Below are 23,816 nucleotides of genomic sequence, written 5' to 3' on the forward strand. Positions count from 1 at the left end.
CTATCCCATTTTCACCCACATAAGGTCCTCCAAAGCAGGTAGAGGGGTTCTCCTGCTTCCTGGTGCAGGTTGATATTGTCCCACAACAGTTGGATGTACACTTGCTTGCTGTCCTGGGACAGTGATGTCAGAGGAAGCTGCACAGACACTTGCTTTAGTGGTTGAAAGGACTGTAAAAGAACCATAATGAGGGCAGAGTTATGGATGCATAGAACCTGCGCTCCATTGTTGCAGTGTTCGGAGGTCAGTATGAGGCCGGGCAGGTGACTGGGAAGATCTAAACGGCGGAAATACCACACGAGGTTCCAGAAGATGATGGGATGCTGGCTAAGGAACTTGTGGGTGTAAATGACCTGTTGAGGTCACATTCAATCAGTTTTGAAACAGTAAAGGATGAACATGCATGTCCGTGAGTGTGTGTGTGAGAATTTAAGGTTTATCACCTGATCTCCTTCATTCTCCAGAAGGGTCTCCAGTTCCTTGCGCAGCACCAATGGGCTAAGGTACGGCACTGACACAGGCTTGGGGTTCGGCCTGGTTGCAGTCATTCCATCCTGTTGGCCGTTAACACTGAGGCTAAGCGACATGCATTACAAAGCAGGTTGGGTTAGTTTCTTTAGAGACCTACCGACACCTCGTGCAGGCTACAGGGGAGGCTGGTGGTGGAGACCCCATGGCCGGGTCCAAGACATGAGTCCAGGCCCTGCAGTGGGCCGCCGACGCTGTTGCTGCGTGTGAGCGACGTGCCACCACATTTCTTGCCCGACGACTGGTGCTCCAGCAGGCCCAGCGGGTCTGACTGCACTGGTTCTGGAATCAGGCTAGAGACACAACAGGAAGATGGTGACTTGTGGTGAGGCGTTAATTCAGGTGACTACATGAAGAGGCGCTTTAGTAAGTACCTCTTATGGGTTCCAGGACAGTTATCCAGAGTCTCTCTTTGTTCCTCTGTGGGGAAATCAACGAGGTCCTGTGTCTTCATGTCACTGTGAGCTGTGGGTTGTCCACTAGTGCTGTGAATACTGTCTCCTGAGGCACTGGGATTCATGTAGAACCTGAATCAAGAATGACCAAAAATTACGGAACTTTTGATTTACAGGAAAATGCTCTGATTAACGCCTCTAATCAGTTAACAAGCTGAGTCTCCTGTAGTCGGGGAGTGTGGGTCTACAGCAAATCACAGCTGGGGTCTCTAATTAGTGCTGGGTCAAAGACCATTTCATTATTGTTGTTACAATGTTACAATGTTACAATGTTACAATGTCGTATTCTCGTGTTAAACGATGCCAACGCGTCACATAATGAGGTTTGCGCATTTCGAAGTGAGCCCTGAAAGCAGTTTTGGACGGCTCTGCACGCTGTGTTTTACAGAGTTTTTTAAAACACAAGAGTTCTACTGACGTCAATGCAACCTGGACTTCCTTATACAAGCATGTCCGGGCAAACGCAGTAGGCCTGCCCTCCCACCGCTCTGCTTCCCTCTGCTCTGTTTACCGTGTTAGCATGCACGGATCCCAGGAAATGTTTGTTTGGGTTGCCTAAAGAGGCAAGCATCAGGCAGAAGTGGTTGGAGTAGCTGATTCCCGTCCAGCAAGACAAAAATATGCTCACTTCACGGCACTTCACATGGGACTGTTTTGTAAACATGGGACAATTCGAAGCTGGAATATCCTCCAAACTGTTGCTGAAGTCCAACGCCTTTCCAACGTTACCTGGTGGTGTTGAAGAGTCAGAAGAGCAAGCCGTAAGTAACAATTTATCAGTGTCCTAACTGTTTATTTTGTGTAAGTAATCAGACAAAAAGGGTTCGGCAGCTGTCTGGAAATCCTTGGGCGCGCTTGGGAGTGTGACCAATCACAGCGGAGTGGGCTAGGGGGGAGGCGTACCTGGAGGAGGACTGGGGTGGAGTAAATTACACAGAGCGGGAGGCAGGAAACACTGCAGGAAGAGGTGCAGAGTGGAAGATCTAGAAAGCTTTCTGTGGTGGTTATTGTGTGTCTATAGGAGTCCAGAACACAATAGAAACGCCAGACAATTAGTATAATAGGTCCCTTCTAACAACTGTGGCTGTAGGCAACCTCTTGATTTTTTTTTTTTTTTTTTGCAGCTTTCGCCACCTCCCCATCCACTTTAAATGTTGCTAGTCATCTGCTGGTGTGAAGGTCATGAATGTTACTCTTGCCGTACTGTTGTTTGCAATGAACTCATCATCAGTACTATTAATGTTGGCTGAGTAGTTTGTGCCTTACCACTATTACAACATTGGTTCTGTTGCTGCTGTGTTGTCGCACTATACTTGTTAATAAATAAGAACGTTGTCAAAAAGAGCTACACTTTCCTTTCCACTTTCTCATGCAGCCCAAATCATGATTAAAATTTAAAAATGTCCTTGTTATACAGTACCAGTACAAAGTTTGGAGTCACTTGGTCATGATATTGAATGAGAATGTGTACCCAAACGTTTGACTGGTACTGTATGTAACCAGCCTGTAATTATTGCCTGCTTCCAATTAAAGCGCCGTCCTGTTTTCAGTTTAGAGAAATCAAATTCCCCGCACTAGAGCATTTATGTGTACTGGTGCACATTCGTACCCGGTCGCCGCACGCAAGTCATGAAACTCCACATGCAGCAGGGGCAGAAAGGCTGCACGACAGAACGGACAACTAGTGTTAAGGTTGGAATCATTGGCCGTCCATCCCGCCATGATCTCTTCGTCGTACACCAGCCCCTCACAAGAGCGACACTGGGAGCAGCTGGACATCAGCACCTGTCAGGAAGACGCGGCTGAAATGAAAGTCTGCAAACGACAACGTGAGGTTTTTTCTGTGATTTGAACCTCAAGTGCGTAGCTCTGGAAGATGCTGGAAGAGGAGGCGTGGTGCGAGGAGCCTTGCTCTGAGTCAGGAGCCCTGCCAGATCGCCCAGGGGTCGCAACTGCAGGTAAATGAAGGATTTGACAACCTCTTAATGGCCATCATTAACACTTTCTTTAGATTCAGATTTAGAGTTGCTGCCTACGTGTTAGCTGCGTCCCTCTTCCGGTGTCACTGCTGCCGCTGCTGCTGCCGATGCTGGTGCAGCTCTGGTTGAGACCGTTGGCCACCAATCCTGGGATGGCCCCTCCCTCTGGACTGTCGTCTACATCCATCAACATGTGTTCATCCAGGCGGGCAGGGAAACCACCTCCGCTTGGAACCTGCTCTTCCTGCAGGAGAAATACAGATTCTATAAAGTAAGAGAGATGGTGTAAAACATTGGCAATAATCTTTCACGACACGCACCTCATCGTCGGAGTAGGAGTACGCTGTAGCGACAGCCACCCACATTTTGCTGGCCACATTGGCTGCCTGCTTCATTCCGGACTTGAGCACATCAATTTTAGGTCCAGACAACAAGTTGTCCATCTTGATGCCTGAGATGGAGTTGATGACCGACCCCAGTGAGCCCCCCTGGGAGGACTTGACAAGTGCCGTCAGTGACGACGATCTCACAGCAGGACTAACGGCTTTGCTGACGGCCGGCTTCGTCTTTGCCGCGAACGTCTTCGAGCGAGTGACAGCGGAGGGGCTACGTTTGGGTGTGTCTGCTGGCGACCCTGTCGGAGTTTTCGGTGGAGGTGCGGGAAGACTGGACCTGCGCTCCAGAGGTTGTTTGGACTGTGGGGCATCGGCGGACTCATCCTGCGGCTGCTTGAGCTCCATGCTGGAGGACTTGATGCCCAGCGGACTTTGTAGGTTCATGTACATTTCGATCTCCTCGGCCAGGTTGCGGGACACCACTGTGGGCATGGAGCGAGGAGGCTCCTGGCTGGTGACAGACGCCGACTCTTCGCCCTCTGACACCAGGAGGGAAAGAGGATCCGCCCCCACCTCCACCTCGCTTGTTTCAGTACGTTTCCTCTCCCGCTTCTCCATCTTTTCTTCAGGTCGTTTTCCTTCCTCTGATGCTGCTTCCTCATCGGGTAGCTTCCTCACAATCGTGCCCTGATCGTCTTCTGGCTCTTCCTCCAGGTCCTGGAAGACCGCTTTGGACACACTGCCAGGGGAAAGGGTCTGTGCAGTGGAGAGCGCAGCGGCCAAGATGCGGGCGTCTGCACCCAGCTGGCTGGCCATGTGGTCTACGCCTTTCTCAGAGAGCATCCCGGCCCGCGTTTCAGCGCTGAAGCTGCGGCTGCGCTCGGCAAAGGCTTTCTGCCGCTGCTTCTGAGGCTGAGCTCCCATGTCACCAGCTTCAATTGAGACGTCGTCATCGGGGAGAGACACGTTATCAGTCGTGCTTTTCCTTCGGAACAGTTTACCTGCAAAAGTAGGACATTGAAATATATTGTACATTCACTGTCGCCTCTGCCATCTCTCTTTGACTCACCTGATTCCCTGCCAGCATCAAGGCTCCCTGTGGACAATTTCACTATACTGGGGACAGACGAGGGAGCATCGACAGGACTGGCGGGATCTGCCACTGCGACAGCACAATCCACTGATCCGGAAATGTCACCTTCTGATTTAAAAATACACATCAATGCACCAACAAGAACATGACAATAACAACTTAATTGTACTTAGGGGTGTCACCCTTAAAATGTCTATTTCGGAACCCTGGTGTGACAATGCAATAGGGGGCTTTACTACTTGGAAACTTGTTCCACCACCTTTGGGTGACTTTATTAAGATGAAATCCTTCATGAGTGGAAAGGTAACCAGAGCCTCCACCAGAGGTAACTGTGTAATACCTTACAGACACACAACATTCAGCCAACAGGTGTTATCAGTCATAATAACAGGAATTTGGAACACCATCCCAGTTTCTACAGGTATAAGAGACTCTACTACCTTCAATTCATTTAAAATCCATCTCAAACTATGGATTAAGAGGAACCAGATCTGTGACCATTCATTTTACTATAATACTTTATCTTATTATTGTATGTTGTTATTGTGTTTTATTTCATTATCCATGTAGTCATTGTCACACAGTTCTACTGTGTGACGGTTTGGTGTTTTTTCATTGTCTTAGGGACTACAGATGTAAAAGAGCCTTTGGGTTAATTCTGGCATATTTACATGTAAGTGTTCATGGATTTGCTCTGTCCTTTTGTAAATGGAAAAAAATAAGAACCAACCAACAGAGGGCACCATTACTTTGCATCCTTGCTTGCCACATCAAAGCAGGAAGTAAACATGAAGTTTGGCACATTTAAACGAGGCATTTAGGGCTTAGTTGTTATGACAATTGTCTTTTTGGGACATACATACCATTATGTTGTGCTTTAGCTTTGCTTCTCTCATCAGCTGCTGCTGTATGCAACGACTCAGGCAGTTCCTGATGCAGCTCATCCTTGGAGCCGTAGCCTTGATCAGACTGGCTACCTGTGGTTGACAGACAGACAGGCAGACACACACAGAGTAAACATTACTTCAATACATCCTTAATGAAGGTGTGATGTATGATTGTTAGGTGTTGTACTTGTGTGACAAGGCTTGTCTGCGGTCAGGTGCTCCTCCATGTTGACTTCTCCCGAGCTGTCGGCGCTGCAGTGGCTCAAACGGTTCAAGGATGGCCCTTCTACAGTAAATCAGAACAATATTGATGAACGTGATCGCATTTAGTGCAACCTGCCAAGGCTACCGTCACCTGTGCTTGACAATGTGGTTTTCTTCCTAGATGAAGATTGGTTAACAGCTTTCTTGAACTGAGCCACCCCACGCAGCACGTTGCGCAGCTTGGTCCACATAAAGAGGCCACTACGGTTTCTGCTTGGCCACGGGCTCTCTAAGACCGCCTATAGAGAAAGCGCACGTGCTCAGCTGTGGAACTGTCTGTGTGGCGTCTGTATTATGCTTTACAATCTACAGGTAGGACCTTATTGTAGTATCCATATGTGATGGCATTGGGATGAATGCCAGCTTTCTTCATCTCAACCAGCACTCGCACGGCCATGACGGGAAGACCCCAAACGCCACAGAGCTGCATGACCACTCTGTAACACACCTGAGAGCCACAAGGGTAACACAAAAATGAATTTGATGTGTAATGTAAACTGCACGAGACATTTGGATGAGACAAACCTCATCCAACACCTCCACCTCAGTCGTTCTCATCTTTAAAAGGACATTGTATGCCTGCTGCATGGCGCGGCTCTTAGACTTGGCCAGGCATAGCGCAGCTGGCAGGCAGATGAACCACAGGCTGTAACAGTGGCTGAACAAACAGCGAGCCCACAGCTGCGGGTCCGAGTAAAAGCGCTTTGCCATCTTGTAGGCCAGTTTGATCTCCTGGTGGTGGTGGGGGCAGAGCAGACATTACAATGATACTTGTGAGGTGCGTTTGAGGAGGAGAAAGCCTGGGAATGCTGTCTTCACCTGCTTGGTCCGCTTGGCGAGTAGAGCAGGACTGCTGGAGAGACTGGCGCCCGCTGTTCCTCTGCTGATTGCGGGCCGTAACTCACGGGGACGGTCAAACAGCGCCATCGTCAGCCGGGGGAAACCTTTGTAACTGGAGGGTCAGAGGGAATGGTCCAAAACATGGGCATCAACAGCCGTGAATGTAGGCAACCTCATGATGTCATTTATGCCACAAGACGGCAGTAGCTGCATTTTAAGTATCACAATTGGTCAGCATCCAGCTTTGAAAATGCTGCTACTCAGTTATTGGTGTGAAACTCATGCATGTTACACTTGCTGTCCTGTTGTTTACAGTGATCTCATCAGTGCTATTAATGCTGGCTGAGAAGTACCGCTTTTACAACGTTGGTTCCGTTGCTGCTGTGTTGTGCAATACGCTTGTTAATAGAGTTTTCCTTTCCACATTCTCATGCACTCCAAATCATTATCACAGTTAAAAAGTTAACTTGTTATATACATACAGAGTTTTGACATTTCTACAATGATTGCCTGCTTCCAATTAAAGCTCTGTTATTGAGGGTATATACTGTATAAGAGTTTGAGTGAGTGCAGTTAGAAAGGAGGCCTCACGTGTATCTGTTGGGCGCTTCGTGTCCGTCCTCCGCTGGGGGTTCGGGAGGCATCACAAAGACAGTGTGCTCACTCTTCTGTGACTCGTCCAGCTCAAGCAGTCTGGTGTCCTCCGATGACTCTCCTTCCACCTGCGACAAGGAGCAAAAGATGAGACACTAAAATCCTCTCAAATGGAAGAGGACAAACATTCACTGTGGTTGAAAAGCAGAAATGTTAATGCAACTTCAATAAAGAGGTGAAATGGTTATTCATTTTCAAGAGACAGATTTAATTACAGAGTAGGCAATTACCTTGGTGCCCTTCTCGGTGATTTTATCAGATGGAAAAAGCTGTGTGAGGTAGAAAGAGCAAAAGGCAACAGAATGAATCAGAGAAAACCTCAGCTACCTTAGTCTCCCAGCAGATTAAATGTTAATTTTGCAATAAATCTGGAATAAAACCAAAGCTTGGATGTGGAAGGGAACCCAGGTCAGACAGAGGAAAAATTAAACAAGAGTGCACAAACTGATGTGTCACCTTCTCGACACAGTCGTCAAAAAAGGCCAAACCGGTATCCTTGTCGCTGACAAAAGTGCACTCCTCGATGAAGCGGATGAATATTTGGGTCTTGGTGAGCTGCGAGTAGAACTTCTGGTGAGCACGGTCTCTGCTTTTGAGAAAACCTGCAAGAAAAGAGATTTGCTCAGATGATTGAATAAAAAGGTCAGCACATTGCCATTAGGGCTATTTGGGACTAAATTCAGACTTGCCAAACTTGGGAGACTTTATAAATACCCCCTCGCCCCCACCACCACCACCACCACCACCACACACACACACAGAAAAAGAATCCCAAAACATTTTTAAAAACAAAGCTCTGTGTTATTATTAGTTAAGGGTATAAACATTTCAGCTTTTCTCATTACGTTATGCCTTTTGCTGTATTTTTTTTGCTTTAATTTTATTTGTACAATGTGCCGTGGGCCACTAAAAAAACAAGCCGCAGGCTGTAGATAGATGTTATATCTGGTCAGGGCTGAACGCAAGATGTGGTGTGAACTCTGTGAACAACCACAACTCTAGTCAACTATTTAGCTTTGGTCGTCGCGAGTGAGTGATAGTCAGTCATAGTCATTAAAAAGAGCAGTGCTATTGCAGCTTATTGCTGTGTTTTTATTACAAATGTATCCACAATTGGAGGAGAAGGCGTTTGAAGAAGTAGGCTGAGTTGTATACACCCAAGAAATAATGTTCTACAAACCAACCAGACACAGCCTTTACGATTCGCGCCGCCGCAGCAAGAGTTTAGATTTTTTTGGAGGTGCACGTCACACTATGAAAGATGGTTAGCGAGGAGAGGAGCAAGCCGATGTATCATGCGCTGATACCTTGACACAAGAGCGTGGTTTCAGAGACTGAACTGAACTGGCTAAATGCAACAAAATGTGTACCTGGAGAGCAAAAAAGTGCACAATCGTATTCAAGTGTCAAAGTGCAGTACCGAGCACAACATTTTTTTACATGGTGGCAGGTCTGTCAATTGATCAGTGTGACAGAAAATAATCAGCAGTCTGAGCAGTTCTTATTTTAGTCTAGAAAATTGGTCATTGATTTTCTAAAACACTTCAGCTAATTCAAGTCAATACATGCAGGAAAATCAGTAGACTGCACTTTCACAAAATCACTAAAGTACATCAAGACTGCTATGACGGATCGTTACCATGACGACGCAACGTCTGTTTTACCTTGCAGGTCGTAGAGGGAGTCGGCGGCTGTGGCCTTCTCTGATGGCGCCTGGGTGATGGGTTTGAGGTAGGAGCGGTAGCCCTTCAGAATGGAAGCCATGAAGCGCAGGAAGGCCTCCTGGATTTCCATCTCCAGGGCCGTCTTCTTCTTGTGCCAGGTGAAGTCGGCCTCAATGGGGGTCATGTCCACTGCCGAGCCCGTCTGTGCTGTAGGCCGGACTGAAACTGCAAAGCAAATCTGAGCTATTTATCTGTTTATTCAAACCAGTTCAAATGTAATACTCCCAGAGGTGAACTGTTATTTGTACCCGTGGCCAGCTGGCGATGCAAGTTGCTCAGCGTGTTAATGAGGCTCTTGCAGGGCTTCTTCGGGAGGTTCTTCCAGTTGTTGTGCTTCTTCTCGTCTGACCTGTAACGGACAGATATACAGTAAATATACTGTAAAAAACAGATATAAAAAGTTCAACAGCGTCCTCATATGGGCAGCTGCTGAATAAGCAAGTGGCGACATACAAGTAGATGGTGTTGGTGTCCAGATCCACGCAGACAACATCCGGCGGTGGGTCATAAAGATCAAAGTACCGAGAGTCCACGCCCACAATAAAAGGAAGAGGAGCATTGAGAACCCCCGCGAGGGAGAGCGGACACAGGGGGATGTATGGACACTGCCACTGGAAGGGGAAGATCATCTGAAGATGGGACGAGAAGGAGGAGTAGGACCAAGAGGCTCTCGGGTTTACAGAATTTGCCCTTCCTTTCGACGATACTCACTGCCACCACAGCCTCCGCAACTCCCGTGAGCACCGCCGGCCGGAGCGAGTGAAGTAAGATCTTGCTCTCCAGCAACACAAAGTGGAGAAGTGTGGCACAGTTCTCAGAGCCCAGATTCATCAAGAGGGTGCTGTAGTCAGCTCCGCTGACAGGGAGGAAGAGCAGTGTGATGACACAATGGAAAACAGTACAGACATCACTCTGCAAAAATGTGAATAATTTTCTTGCTTTGAATTAAGGCTGCGATTCTGACATTTTTTACACACAGGCAGACGCCTTTCTGCCGTTCTTCATGGACCAAGAACGACAGTTGACAAGACTTTAATAGAAATGAATAGAAAGTCAAAATAACCCATCAAGTCAAAAACATGGCATGCTCGCTGACGCCACAATACAGTCATGCACGTAAAAAAGACAAATCAATTAATGCAATCGGTTCTCCCACGACTGATGGCCAGCGCGCCTCGCCGGCCTAGGCAGTGGTACTAATTCGCCTCCACCTCCAGCTTTCTACCACAGCCTCAAAACATGCATGTTAGCCTAATTGTAGACTCTAAATTGTCCACGTGTGAATGTGAATGCGAATGGTTGTTTATATGTGTCCTGTGATTGACTGTGCCCCTCCTCTTGCCTAAGTCAGTTGGGATAGACTTCAGCTCACAAATGACGCTATGGCCATGGGTTTGTCAGTGACTTGAGGCACTGATTACATTTGTTTGCTTTACCCAAAGCCTGGATTATCAGCTCTTTCTCAGTATGTTATATATACTGTACTGATATTTTTATATACAGTATTTTGGTTTGTATTGTTACTAATTATTGATAAACATTTCAACCATTTGTCATTATATTATGCCTTTTGCAATCATTTTTCCCATTTTTTTTTTATTCATACAATTCAACAGGCTGCCGATGGCCCCTGTGTTGGTCGCGGAAAGCAGCAAAGCATTCAGACATATTCAAGGGTCAAAATGAGTGCCGTGGACAACAAATGCACACATTAGCAGATCTGACAAGGCATCAAGGACTGCTGGCTTTTATTTCTTAGCAATGAAATCAGCCAGTAACAAACTACTATTTGTTTTGAGCAAAGCCGTGTACTTTGGTAAATAACTGTTTATCCATCATGAATAAGACTCTCCAACCTTACCTGAGGGGTAAAGGTGTCGACACAGGCTGGGAAAGGATCAAGGTGTCATGTGCAGAGAGCTTCGAGAAAGGGGGGGAAAAATACAGAGATGTCAAAGGCATGGATGGTTGTTTAGAAAGGAGGATTGGGCCACTCACTTGGACCAGGATTCGAGGCCTTTGCGGTGAAGGAAAGGACACATTGTGCAAAAAGTGTGAAATATGCCTGTGGAGTAAATAGATATTTTTGAGTGACAACTCCCAGTCTGTGCAAAAGAGCAAGTTAGGTTTACTTTTCAATGGGCAGCGGGTGTGGGCCAGAGACGGACAGCTTGTAGAGGAACATGAGGAACTTGCGGAAGGATTCAAAGAAGGGCCAGCGGGAGAGCAGGCAGATGCATTTGTTGGTGTTCACAGGCCGGTTGGGGATCATTTTCTTCTCTACAGTGGTGAGCAGGCCCAGGTGAACCTTCTGTTTCTCGCTCAGCAGCTCCACAGGGTATGGCTCATAAAATTGAATGGCCGACCCGTACACCTGAGACAGTCGCAGAGTCTCATCAAAAGCAAGAATGGTTTCGTATTGTAAGAAAATAAAATTGATGGCTTACCTTTTCACCAGAGCTGATGGTCAGGACAAACGTGGAGAAGATGGGCAGAGGGTCTCGGGTGTTCGGCGCCCAGCACTCAATTTTGGCGCCCATGGGTAAGCAGAAGAGAGGAACGGACTCTGATAGGGGGAAAGACTCATAGTCTTCCTCTGGGTAGCGAAAGATGAGACCTGGAGATAAAGGCAAAGCACATGCAGTATTCTGATGTATCGTAAATGCTCCTATTAATGCCTGTATTACTGCAGAGATTCCAAGAGTCACTGGGTGCTTTATGCATAATTTTAGCTGTTTGAAAGTTTACCAAATCAGCAAATTGTAATAATTGTGATTTTTGGAATGTAGGGTTTGTATGTTCCCTGTCAGGAGCATTATGGATTATCCTAACTGACCTTTTTTGTAGCATAGTTAGTGAGTGAAGAGTAATTTTCTAGTTATTTCCCCATATCGCCACACAATAAGTTAGATATGGTAATACCAGAGAGCAGTAGAGAGTATGGAGTGATTTTGACAAATTTTGCTTTATTCAGTATTGAGGTATTTCTTGCCACTTTATGTTGTATATTTTTAATGGGAGATTTCCAGTTGACATTATTATCCATTACGACCCTGACAAATTTATTTTCGTTTACCCTGTCAATGTCTAAGCCGTCAATTTGTATTTGCGCCAGTGTATCCTTTTTGCACTTACCAAATAGCATTCTTTTAGTTTTACTTAGGTTTAGGGATAGTCTGTTATTATCGAACCATGTTTTTAGTATAGTTAACTCCTGTTATTTTTTATTAGTTCCTGTGTGCCATCTCCAGAGCAGAATGCAGTTGCATCAGTTGTATGCAAGTAATACCAGTTTCAAGTCCTTCGTGACTTTACAGATGTCGTTTATGTATAGATTGAACAGTTTTGGTTCCAGTATTGACCCCTGGGGTATGCCGCACAATATCTTCAAGCTCGCAGATGTATACTTGTATTCTCCTAGCTTCACATATTGCCTCCTGTCTGCTAAGTAGCTTTTAACCCAGTTCAAAGCTAATCCTCTGATTCCATATCTTTCTAATTTTGGAATTAAGATATTGTGCTCAATTGTATCGAAGGCTTTTGTCAAATCCATAAATACTGACGCTGCACACTTTCTACAGTCTACACCAGGGGCGGCCATTACGTCGATCGCGAGCTACCGGTAGATCGCCAAGGTAGTTTGGGTCGATCGCATAAACGTCACTTTGTAGTTGTCATATGACATCAGTCAGCTGACATTAAGCTCCCATCCTGATTCGCGCTTGCTCCCCCGCAGCATTTCAAGCTACACACGAAGATGCAACTTTCATCTTTATTATTCTGATTATGGATGAAGTAACTGTGCGGTAAGATGTCTATATCTATAACAAAAGTTACCTCTTCACTTGTAGCGGCTAGTTACGTAGAAAAAAAGTGTATTGTTTACTGGCCTTGCGTCATGAACTCTATTACAGAAATCAGTGTTTTCTACACGTTCGCTTCTTAAACTATTATTTCATGATGAAATTCAAAATGTGCCCATTGCTGAAACCTTTTCAATATGTTGCCTTGACTTCGGCTGCATTGTCTTTTGCATAATCATTTTAAATTCTTGTATATCGCTAATGTTTGATAGCAAATGCTAACTGGATGTAATACATGAATTGTGTACCCTAATGAACGTTACATAGCTAATTTGACTGACATATTACGCACATATTACGCACACAACTATTTAGGAGTTATGTGTAATTATCTTTATTTCCATATTGAAGTGAATTATGACAGCAACTACTTTGACTACCTGTAAACTTGTGAAATACTAATTATTAATATTTACAATAGAATTTCAGAGTTTACTGGTTACATTTTGTATATGTTATATGTTTTATAGAAAGAGGTAGATCATTTTGACTTGTACTTGCATGCTGAGAAAGTGCGTGCACTCCTGATATACATGTATAACGTACATAAATACATACTCATATTTTTAAAATAAATATAGTAAATATATATATACTTTCTATATGTATAGTAGTAGGTAGATCTTTGGGACTTTTTAAAAGTATCTCGCAGGCTAAAAAAGTGTGAGCACCCCTGGTCTACAGCACTGATAATTTCCTCAGTGATTTCGATAAGTGCCATGGACATTGAAATGTTAGTTCTCTATCCATATTGGCTGTCCGCTAGTAATACATTGTTATTAATAAATTTGTACCATGTGGTCAAAGAGCTACATTTTCCTTTCCACTTTCTCCTGCACCCCAAATCATTATTAAAGCTAGAAAATGAAATTGTTATGAGTTTTCACATTTAGGAAATAACAGCCTCTCTCCAATACGTGCCTGTTTCCAATTAATGCCCCATCCTCTTCGGTTTACGTAAAAATAAATGCCCCAGTCATATTCAACCATTAATGGTATACAAACATGGTGTAGGCACAGGTTAACATAGTAGCCTTGACTCACCAGCTTTGTAAGTGATGGAGTTTGACGCTGACACGGACTTCTTATAGCAGAGAAACACACTGGAGCCCCACTGGAAGACAACAGAATGCTTCATAGAAATGCCCTTAACTTACGTGTGCTGCTGTAGCACAACCCGGTGACTCACCATGCCGCAGTTGAGGTTCTTGTCCACCTTGCAGAATGTATGCGGCGGCGTCTCGCCTTTACTGGTGACGATGACGCAGATGTCGGTCACCGCCAGGGAGTTCTGGGGTTGGACGGGCGGCGCACGGCGGAAGGTGATGAAGATGCGCTGTGAGGTGGCAGAGCTGTTGTTGACATTGGCGCAGCGGCCGTACGGAGTGGCCTGGATCACCTCACAGCCCTGAATGAGACGCTCCTTGCCCTCATAGAGAACGCTGATGTGACAGAGAAGCAGACATACTGATGTCTGCATTGGGAACTACGGGGAACTGTATTTCATTGACTTGATGCATTTAATGCAGTTAGTAGTTATTGCAACGCACTCTCTTACTTGGCAGTACACAGTCCTCCTGTTTATTTATGTTTTCATTTCTATGCTTGCAAACAAGTTGGGCCTGAATTAATTGTGTCACCTCAATAAATATCTGCCATGACCTATAAATGAATTCAATATGCCTATCCCTTCTTCAGACCCCAATAAGATTGAGCAATAAGAGCGACTGAAACGCTCCAAGGTTTCAGATTAAAAGTCAGCAGATCAGATCAGCAAGGCATTTGTCATCTTGGAGGTCTGTCCAGGCTCATGTTGGAAAACTGGCATGCAGCCTCGTTTCTCATGCTCTGTTTCACAATGTCATACTACATGTTGGAATTCATTGGAACCGCAGCTCCCCAGGGCCAGCAGCACTCATGCCACCCCAGACCGTGAAGCTACCACCACCATGCTTGACTGTAGACACAATTATCTTGCTACTCACTTGTGTTGTCAGTGGAGAGTAAATGTACGTACACTGCTATCCAAGGTGTACACTGACTACCCTAAGGTACTGTATATCCAAGTTTACTTTCTATAGTATTGTCCCTTGACAAGATATACTGTAATAAAAATGCTTGCTGAAATTTGAGGAATATACTCACTTTTGTGAGACAGTGTATGTGCCAGCTTGGAGAACACACACAGTAAGTAATTTATCTACAACAAATAAGACACCAACATCCTGTGCTGTCACCACTAGTGTAAAAATTAGCTCAAGCATGACGATGCAAGTTTTCTCCTCTGTATTTAAGCTTGCTAAGCAGCCTTCCACAGCCTCCCGAAGGAAGTGTGACATGACATACAGACATTTGCATTGATGTTACACTGAGTGTAAAGGCATACTAAAGTAAAGGTAAAGGCATACTATTCTGAAACTCACCCGACGTCTATGAGAGGCGGCTTCCCCCGTGTCCTTTTGTAGCACAGGAAGAGCTCAGGGCTCTTCAGGCTGCCGTGGTTCAGGTTGGCCGGTTGGCCACTGGGAGTGCTGTCGATGCAGGTGAAGCCCTCAGGCACTGCCTCGCCCGCCGACTTATTGATGACGGTCAGGTCGGTGATGGGCGCCTTGGGCCCACTGGACTTGGCCTCGGAGAGGTCATGTTCCAATGGCGCCGACTTGTCCGTCAGCCCAGCCACCACAAAATAGTCGGTGACGCGGTGACCCTTGTCCTCTATCATGGCTCAGCGCACACTTTAAGGGGGGGGAAAAAAAAAAGACAGTTGGTAATTCTTTAGGGCAGTGGTTTCCAATGTTTTCACAGTCGCGTACCCCTTCAGACATTTGACTTGAAGCCCTACTCCCGCACACATCCATCCATTTTCTATGCTGCTTCTCCTAATTAGGGTCGCGGTCGCTGGACCCTATCCCAGCTGACTTCGGGCGACAGGCGGGGTACACCCTGGACTGGTCGCCAGCCAATCACGGGGCACATATAGACAAACAACCATTCACACTCACATTAATACCTATGGACAATTTAGAGTCGCCAATTAACCTAACATGCATGTTTTTGGAATGTGGGAGGAAACTGGAGTACCCGGAGAAAACCCACGCACGGAGAACATGCAAACTCCACACACCCAACGGAGATTCAAACCCGATCTCCTGACTGTGACTGTGTGGCCAACATGCTAACCACTAGACCACCGTGCGGCCCACTCCTGCACACTTAAAAAACATAATCATTTTTTAATCTTCATTAACTTGAAATATTGAACATTATTCATTGGTTAATTAACTTTACAGTAAGTAAGTAATTGTGGTTCAAAAATGTGTATTTTGCATGGTCAAACGTTTTACATGAGCACTGATAAATAGATAAGTATTCATCCTACATATCTTTTATTTCAGCCGGTTGTTGGGATCCTTCCTTTTGAATGCATAAATAGGGACGTCACGCTGAGGTATGAAAAACGGACAAACTGACTTATTTCAGCAATCTGACTAATTTAGTGCATGGAAACATACTGACTGTAGCCAAAAAGTGACTTTTTATGTAACCAAATCCTGCACAGGAAAGCAGGATGGACTAAACATGCCAGCATACACAAAGAATGCCGGAAACAGCAACAGAAGAAGATAATAAAGAACCCAATAAAAAGCAAGAAGAACCCTTTAGGGGCTGTTGCTTTATCAGTGCACTGCTCCAAGCATGTCAGCAGAGTCCTGGGAGAACCTCCGAGAGCAGAGGAACGCTTAGAAATGCCGCCAAGGGCGTAAATCTAGCAGTCACCTTCGTTTTAAATGAAGATAGCTTGAGACAAGTTAAAACTGTGGAGACAAACTGGAATGTATCTGGTGTATGCTGGTGTAAAATGCGCGGCCATGCTGGTGCAGCAGCTTGGAAACAAAACTTAACATGGTGCATTTGAAAAAATAAGTGAGCAAGTTCAGTTTTTCCAGTGGTGAGTCAGCGGACTGCGGAACTAAACTATTTAAACACTCACAGCCTCAACAAGTTGCCTTGGAAGTACTGACGCACCAACATTGTTATTGCTCTTGCAGTTTTGAAATGCACAAGGCTTCTGTTGCATGTAATTGATCGATAAAAGCCGCCACACCTTACAAATGAAATAAAAAGAATGCATTCCCGTACTGACGCAGTGTCCCTTATTCACGTGAGAATGAAAAATGTGCAGTCAATTGATAGCAGCTTGTCACAGGCTAAGCCCATCGATGGCAGCGTGTGTGATCGCTTTCCTTTCAGTCTCACTGTCGTTCCACTTTTCTGGCATCTTTGTTTAGGCACTTTGCCTGACTGTCACGGCTTCTCTGGCGGCAGGTAGGTAGCTAGCCAACTACAGTTATCCGCCTAACCTCTGGTCCATGGGCTCCAAACAAACAAGCAATGCGGTTCGTTCTGAGCTTGTTGTTGTCCCACGGGGAAGCTGCAGTGGCTATCACATTCATGAGGTACGTACGAGCTTACTTTTTTCAAGTGTCACTTAACAACCTCATCTACCTTCATACTCCGTTTATACTGTTTTATATAAAGTAGGACAGATTTCTATAAGAAAAATATTTAAATTGTTATTTTATTCTGTTAATTGTGTTATTTTGAATTAAAATAAATTATTGAACAGTTCATGTCCAATGTATTCATATTACTCTAAAAGAGGCATCAAATTAAATTCAGGTTTGTGTGAAATAGTACAACAATTTGTACTTTCGTACTAATAGTCACATAGTACTATTTGACTAAATACGGTAGGTCAGGTAACTCAATAGTTTAAACTCTCAGTTTAAGTGCTCTTAGCAACTTTGCCATTAAATTAAGTTTTACAACGTTCTCTTCATGCTGGTTAAAACAGTTAAGTAAATAATTTAAATTACTAAATAAGTCATAAAAATTGTTATTTGTCGTAATAAAAAAATAACGAGGATGACGCAGCAGCGGCAGGATACAACTGTGGAAGACCGCCTCCCATGCAGCCCACCACCACAGCTACAAAAATCCTAGTCTACAAAGCAGCTTGCGTCGTAGGCATGAACATGTTAAAAACAAGTCTAAGGTCTCACAAAAATCTGCGGTTTTATTGCTGCAAATACAATTTGACCAGAGCTTCATTCTTTCGGTGCAGCTTATCAGATTGAAAGTTATTTATTCATTCAAGTCTCAAACAGGGCGCCGTGCCTGTGTGAATGAGCCGTCTCGGCGTGCTTTGAAGTTTCCCTGCCCGCCCGAGAGTCCAGGTAGTTGGAAAAGTGCCCGGAATACGCCACACATTCCTTAATCCCCGCCTTACAACAATGTCAGGAAAAAGCTCTTGTTAAAGAGGATGGAGTGAAATGGTATTGGTTCACTTTTCAGGGACGTCCAAGCACACTTGGAATTCGTGCCAATTTTCCGCATTACGGCGATGCACTGGGGCACTCTTGAAACGGTCTCCACGGTTTCATCTTGGTGGTCATACCAGGATTCAACTAGGGAACAATATAATTTCAAAAACATTACGATAACATCAAAGCATTTTTATAGTAGCTATACCATGGAATCTAGTATAGTAGAGTCTATAGCAGTTAAGGTTGGATGACACACTTCTTAAGCTGCAAGCATTTTGTGATAGTGTCCCCTCAATTCCGGCCTCCCACACGCCCCTGGGTAACCACACAAATGACTCTTTGTGAGGAGCCCTGATAGACGGGCATTGACGCTGCCATGGCGACCGAGCCCCAACAATGCCAGGCTGCCTCGACCTCCGAGCTGTAGCAGAAAAAGCTATTCTTTTAAGAGAGCTGAGTAAATCAAAAAAGGCTTGTTACACTGTCCACTCTAATGACTGACAAAGTCCAGTGGAAAAAAATAACACAGCAGAGGACTTTTGAGCCTTTAAGGCAAAAGGGCTGCAGCGTAAAAGTAAAGAAATGATAGTAGAGTTCCTTCATATGAAGTCTGTGTGTTGTAACTCGAAACCCCCCGTGTGCTGCCGCTCCCTTCTCGAGTAAAAACCTGTTACTCTTGTGGACGGATGATCGAGTGTCATGTTCTTTGTCTGGAGGGTCAACCTGCACCTCCATACGTGATTAGGCAGAGAAAACACCACTACAATTTCCAGTCAGTTTCTGAGTTTCTCAGCCATTCTGCTTCTTAAGAAACAAACTTAGATGCCGTTAGCAAGATCCACTCTTCCGAGAATACTTTATAGACAGGTTTTTTGTGTGAATTTTACTTGTTTCTAGGAGGTCAGCGGTCACAGATGTTGAAGAAGAGCTCTTGGCTCACAGAACTGCTTTTGCTCAGATGTTCAAGCATTGTTTTTTACCCACCACATAAAATCTGAATAGATTTGCACAATATTGCATGACAAAATGAGTAATAAGTGAGCATGACCTGTGCCCTGTGAACCGCTAGATGAGCCCATGTATACGCCCAAAAGCAGGCTTCGCTATACAGTACATCTTAAAATTCATCCTGGAGCTCTGCCAATCATTCATCAATCATCTACAGACATGCAAGCTGCAAGTTTGATCATGTTGATTTTCTCTCCAACCAGTTTCTACGGCAGGTGATTTAATTGAAGAGTTCCTTCTCTCAAATTGAAGGAGGTGTTGATCATTAAAATCAACTGCCTTAGTGGCCGGCTGAAAAGAAAACCTGCATTGTCTCGGCCCTCAGTGGCACGACTTTGACACCCCTGCTCTAAATTTATCCAAAACTGCACTCTGCTTGTGGTTGTTTACATTCAAACATCACTGCATTTTACGTGTTGTTGTATGTCTCAATGAATTTATTCATGTATATTATACATACCCGGATATGACGTTTACGTCTGTGGCGCATCTGCGCATGCGCTAAGTGCATTGCATAAGTTTTTACGTAGGGTCACGCGTGGTGAAGAAAGACGATAGAAACATCCACATACTAGCGAAGTCTTTTCATAAGAATCACTAACAAAATAACCATCCAATATGTTACATATAAGAAGTATGATTATTGATCATTTATGGTCATAAATGTAAAAATATGAATAAATACCACACCACGTGATGTCGCACAAGAGCAGTCATAGAAATATGCAAATGGAGGCAGTCACGTAGTCTTGCGCATGGACGAAACCCATTGCGTTTCCAGTACGGATCGCATAGTGACACCGAGATTCCACTGTATAATGTTAGCATTGTAGCTCACATAACTATGTTAGTGTTCTAACGTTTGTGTTCTCCTGTCCTACTCCTTCATGTTACAGTACATTGTTGTATGTGATATACAGCTGCTATTACATTGGACAAGTGCAGCACTACAGTGTGTATCTCAAAAGTGGATAAAGTGCACAACTGTGCTTCTTGCCACACACTGTCGGAGACAGACATTGACAAACAGCTCAATAGCATTAAAGCTACAGACACACAAAACGGCGTGTTCCCAGTAGGGCTTGCTAAATTCCAGCATCAAGGTTAGATTTTGGACAACACACTTCCAATGAACTACTATGGGAACTCTGAGACTTAAAATTGTTTAAAAAAAAAAAAAAAAAAAAGTATAATACTGGACCTTTAATATATCTTACATAGGTGCAATTAACATTTGAGGGTCATCACCTTTATATGATTTAAATTTGAATGTGCAGACATAACCAACAACCATTCTTGTAAGCTAAGCCTCAGACGTTCCGGGTGGTAGTGGAAATTCTTGCCAGAACGCTGGTCTTAACTTGCCTCATGACCCAGAGGGAAACTCTGGGCTGGCTGCCATATTTAAACTCTGGTTTTGTGTGTTTACCTAAATTTGGCAACATGTCAAGCCAGATGGAGATAAACAGTAACTAGATGTAATTGAATTGGTCCCCAACACACACAAACTATGATGTAATTGTTTTAACACAAAAGCAGCCAGTGTGTGTGTGTGTGTGTGTGTGTGTATATAAAGCACTCACATCCACTCACAACAGCTGAGCGTGACATTCGCCACTGTCGTCCACTCACCCTAACAGGCCACACGTCATATACTAGATGCCGCACATCACTAAATCGCCTTGCTGGCTGTTATTGTCAAATAACTTTTTCTATTTTTTACGAAAAGAATCATTTTTGTAATATTCCAACTTTAGTCTCAGAAAAAAAAGAAAATTTTTCTGGTAATATTTTCTGACCTTCGTCTCAGAAAATGCCATTTTCCTTGTAATGTTTTACAATTTTAGTCTCGGAAAATGACTTTTTCTTGTAATATTACAACTTAATTCACAGAAAAATGAGACCTTTCCTACTTTTATTACAACATAATAAGTAAGTATCAGAAAATTAAGACTTTCTTCTTGTAGCCCGCAGTCACACAACACAGTCTTGGAAAAGTACAACTTTTTTCTCGTAATACTTTACGACAGGGGTGCCCATTACGTTGAGTGGTGTGGGTTGATTGCATGTGTCACACAGGTCATAAACGTCACTTTGTAGATGTCAGATGACATCAGTCACCTGACATTAGGCTCCCCTCCTCATACGCTGTTGCGCCTCCACGGCAAACATTAAAAGGGATAGTTTGGATTTTTTGACGTGAAGTTGTATGACATCCCCGTCAGCAGTGGACTATATCAACAGTGACTTACACACCCCCCCCTTTCGTCTCCCGAGTCCAGTTCTGTTCGGATTTCCGTGACGAGGAACATAGTTCTGATTGGTTGCTGGGTCATTTAAGCAAAGAGTTTGGCTTCTGAAAACATTACGTGTTCAAAAGAGAAATACATTTGCATCATTAAATTGCCAAAAAAAAAAAATTTGTCATATCTCCCACCGTGTCCCTGCGCACTGTCGCATGGCGGGAAACTAATGGAACATTTAAGTACAGTAGTTTCAAAGTTTACCAGTTACATTTTAAATAGATGTTATCTGTTTTCCTGTTTTATTGGAAGAGGTAGATCATTTTGACTTTTAATCTGCATTAAATATATATATTCTCTATGTTTATAGTTGGATGTAACTCTTTGGGTCATTTTAAAAGTAGCTCGCAGGCTGAAAAAGTGTTGGCACCCCTGCTTTATGACATTGTACTTCGAGTACAACTTTTTTCTTGCAATATTTTATGACTTTAGTTCCATAAAATAATGACTTTTTTCATGTAGTATTTTACATCTTAAGAATAATGACCTTTTTCTTGTCAAATCACAACTTTAAGACTGTTATTATAAAATTACTACAACTACAACTTGTTTTTTTACTACTTTGGTATCGGCAACTATTTTGAGGCTGCAAAACCTTTTTCTTCTTTTTTTTTTTTTTTTGGTTTTTGTTTTTACACAAAGTGTCAATCATTTATGGAGGCGAGGCATGGCTTGCTTCCCCTTGAGGCGAGGCATGGGTTTTGCAGGAGGTGAAGTCAAATTAAAGCCAGTCGTTTGACCTCAAGCTAAGGAGGTGAAGTCAAATTGAAGCCAGTCGTTTGACCTCAAGCTAAACGACGGCCGCCACACGTGTTTGCCATGAATGTGGAGAAAGGGAGCACAGGTGTTTGAGAGCGTAGATAAGCTGGTGGTGGTGTTGCGGCGACAGCAACACTTAAAAACACAGCTTTCCTTTGATACTCGGCCAAGATGCAAAATACAACATCGCAAGACGGGACACACCAATGCTGTCAATGCACATTTTGCAATCATCCAATTAAAAAAAATATCTTTCCAAAACATTCTACAGCTCCTTCATTGCCGAGTATGTGAGTAAAGACACATTTTCAAGTGACATTAACACTTGTTTGTTGACGCGTGTCAAAAGCAAGCTTCAAGCAAGACTTTCGACACAGCAGACTGCCCCATGGGGGACCGAATTAAGCAAAATGGGCAGAAACGTGACAAGACAAGACCAGGCCTGGGGAGACAGGGCATTCTTTTCACTGAGCGGAAGCACGGGTACAGTAAACTCATTGCCCTTGCTAACTAGCTTTTAGCCTGGGCTGATCCAAACTAAAAGGCACAGACGCTCAAGTACGAGGGCCAAGTAAGAAAATGGGTACGCATGAAGAGATCCAAGCAGGATTCCAGATCATACACTGAGGTGTATGTGTGTCTGTGTGTGTGTGTGTGTGTGTGTGTGTGTGTGTGTGTGTGTGTGTGTGTGTGTGTATATATATATACATATACACACATACACACACTGTATAGAACATAACACACATTAATCATGAGGGCATGTGTCTATACAAGCTCAGCGGACAAAAGGACAAACTAGGAAAATTAGGACTTTTTCCATAACATTACAACTTTACCTGTCGAAGGCTTTTGATTTTATGGTATCATCTTATGATTTTTATTTTGAGACTTATTTTCAACATATTACAAGTTTAGTTTCGCAAGATGACGTCTTTTTTCTTGTAATATGGTTTACGATTTTAGTCTTGAAAATTAGCTTTTTTCTTCATATTACAACTTTTTTTTCCACTCATGTCATGACTTTTTTTTACAGCAGAAAATGTTGACTTTTTCTCAAAATATTACAACTTCAGCCTCAGAAAATTAGGACTTTTTCCTTGTAACTTTTGCAACTTCAGTCTTGGAAAATCACAAATGATAACGTAATATAACAAACATTTTTACTTTATTGTTTTAGAATTAAGACATTTTTCTTGTGATACTGAAGCCGTATTCTCATAAAATTCAAACATTTTTGTCATAATATTGGAACTTCAGTCTTACAATCATTGCTGTATTATTTTTTTAGCTTTATGGTCACAAAAGTTGACCTCCATTCTTCTAACATAATGGCTTTAATCTGCTAAAATGACTGTTTTTTGTCCTGTAATATTATGACTTTATTTTCGTAATTTTACAACTTTATTGTCCTTGTAATATTTTTGTTTTCTTTTCAGTGTTGCCTTTTTACCATATAGCTACCAGGCCCCTATATACATTACGTGCACACGACATGGAGTTGAAGGGTTTATTTGTTGTTGTTGTTATTATTATTATTTTTCTTCTTATTATTATTATTATTATTTTTATTATTATTATCATTAAACTCTGGGTTTTATTGTACTTTTTGAATGTCTAAGGAAATACTGCTTCTACTGTACAGCCATAAGATATGTTAAAGAACTACTATATTGAACTAGCTGAGTGCACTGACATGTGAAAAGTTGTTCATAAGTCAGCTGACTTCTGTGGTCCAATAACAAAATCCTTGGCAGGCGCAGTGTTGTTCATCTGCCTGACCTTTTTCCCTACTTC

At 43.6% G+C, this 23,816-nt stretch overlaps 1 protein-coding gene across 6 annotated transcripts in view; it reads right to left on the minus strand.

Moving 5' to 3' along the window:
- Nucleotides 1-23,816, minus strand: part of dennd4c (DENN/MADD domain containing 4C) — a 30,856-nt gene that overhangs the window by 1,873 nt on the left and 5,167 nt on the right. For 2 of the 6 annotated variants that reach the window (XM_054752611.1, XM_054752612.1), the window contains 29 exons: nucleotides 15,046-15,357; nucleotides 13,812-14,064; nucleotides 13,667-13,736; nucleotides 11,207-11,376; nucleotides 10,892-11,133; nucleotides 10,758-10,824; nucleotides 10,621-10,679; nucleotides 9,471-9,615; nucleotides 9,213-9,388; nucleotides 9,008-9,108; nucleotides 8,700-8,924; nucleotides 7,492-7,637; nucleotides 7,266-7,304; nucleotides 6,973-7,103; nucleotides 6,361-6,493; nucleotides 6,067-6,273; nucleotides 5,861-5,989; nucleotides 5,633-5,780; nucleotides 5,465-5,563; nucleotides 5,254-5,367; nucleotides 4,367-4,498; nucleotides 3,283-4,298; nucleotides 3,020-3,206; nucleotides 2,838-2,935; nucleotides 2,593-2,768; nucleotides 903-1,055; nucleotides 629-821; nucleotides 444-554; nucleotides 20-353 (listed from right to left, as the gene is read on the minus strand). In XM_054752611.1, the coding sequence (XP_054608586.1) occupies nucleotides 20-353; nucleotides 444-554; nucleotides 629-821; nucleotides 903-1,055; nucleotides 2,593-2,768; nucleotides 2,838-2,935; nucleotides 3,020-3,206; nucleotides 3,283-4,298; nucleotides 4,367-4,498; nucleotides 5,254-5,367; nucleotides 5,465-5,563; nucleotides 5,633-5,780; nucleotides 5,861-5,989; nucleotides 6,067-6,273; nucleotides 6,361-6,493; nucleotides 6,973-7,103; nucleotides 7,266-7,304; nucleotides 7,492-7,637; nucleotides 8,700-8,924; nucleotides 9,008-9,108; nucleotides 9,213-9,388; nucleotides 9,471-9,615; nucleotides 10,621-10,679; nucleotides 10,758-10,824; nucleotides 10,892-11,133; nucleotides 11,207-11,376; nucleotides 13,667-13,736; nucleotides 13,812-14,064; nucleotides 15,046-15,344 (5,353 nt within the window). In that variant the 5' untranslated portion in view covers nucleotides 15,345-15,357. The remainder of the gene's footprint in view (nucleotides 1-19; nucleotides 354-443; nucleotides 555-628; nucleotides 822-902; nucleotides 1,056-2,592; nucleotides 2,769-2,837; nucleotides 2,936-3,019; nucleotides 3,207-3,282; nucleotides 4,299-4,366; nucleotides 4,499-5,253; nucleotides 5,368-5,464; nucleotides 5,564-5,632; nucleotides 5,781-5,860; nucleotides 5,990-6,066; nucleotides 6,274-6,360; nucleotides 6,494-6,972; nucleotides 7,104-7,265; nucleotides 7,305-7,491; nucleotides 7,638-8,699; nucleotides 8,925-9,007; nucleotides 9,109-9,212; nucleotides 9,389-9,470; nucleotides 9,616-10,620; nucleotides 10,680-10,757; nucleotides 10,825-10,891; nucleotides 11,134-11,206; nucleotides 11,377-13,666; nucleotides 13,737-13,811; nucleotides 14,065-15,045; nucleotides 15,358-23,816) is intronic. The other 4 variants (XM_054752615.1, XM_054752616.1, XM_054752613.1 and 1 more) reach the window with 4 other exon arrangements.

This window comes from Dunckerocampus dactyliophorus, chromosome 15 (genome assembly GCF_027744805.1).
Source record: "Dunckerocampus dactyliophorus isolate RoL2022-P2 chromosome 15, RoL_Ddac_1.1, whole genome shotgun sequence".
Taxonomy (NCBI): domain Eukaryota; kingdom Metazoa; phylum Chordata; class Actinopteri; order Syngnathiformes; family Syngnathidae; genus Dunckerocampus; species Dunckerocampus dactyliophorus.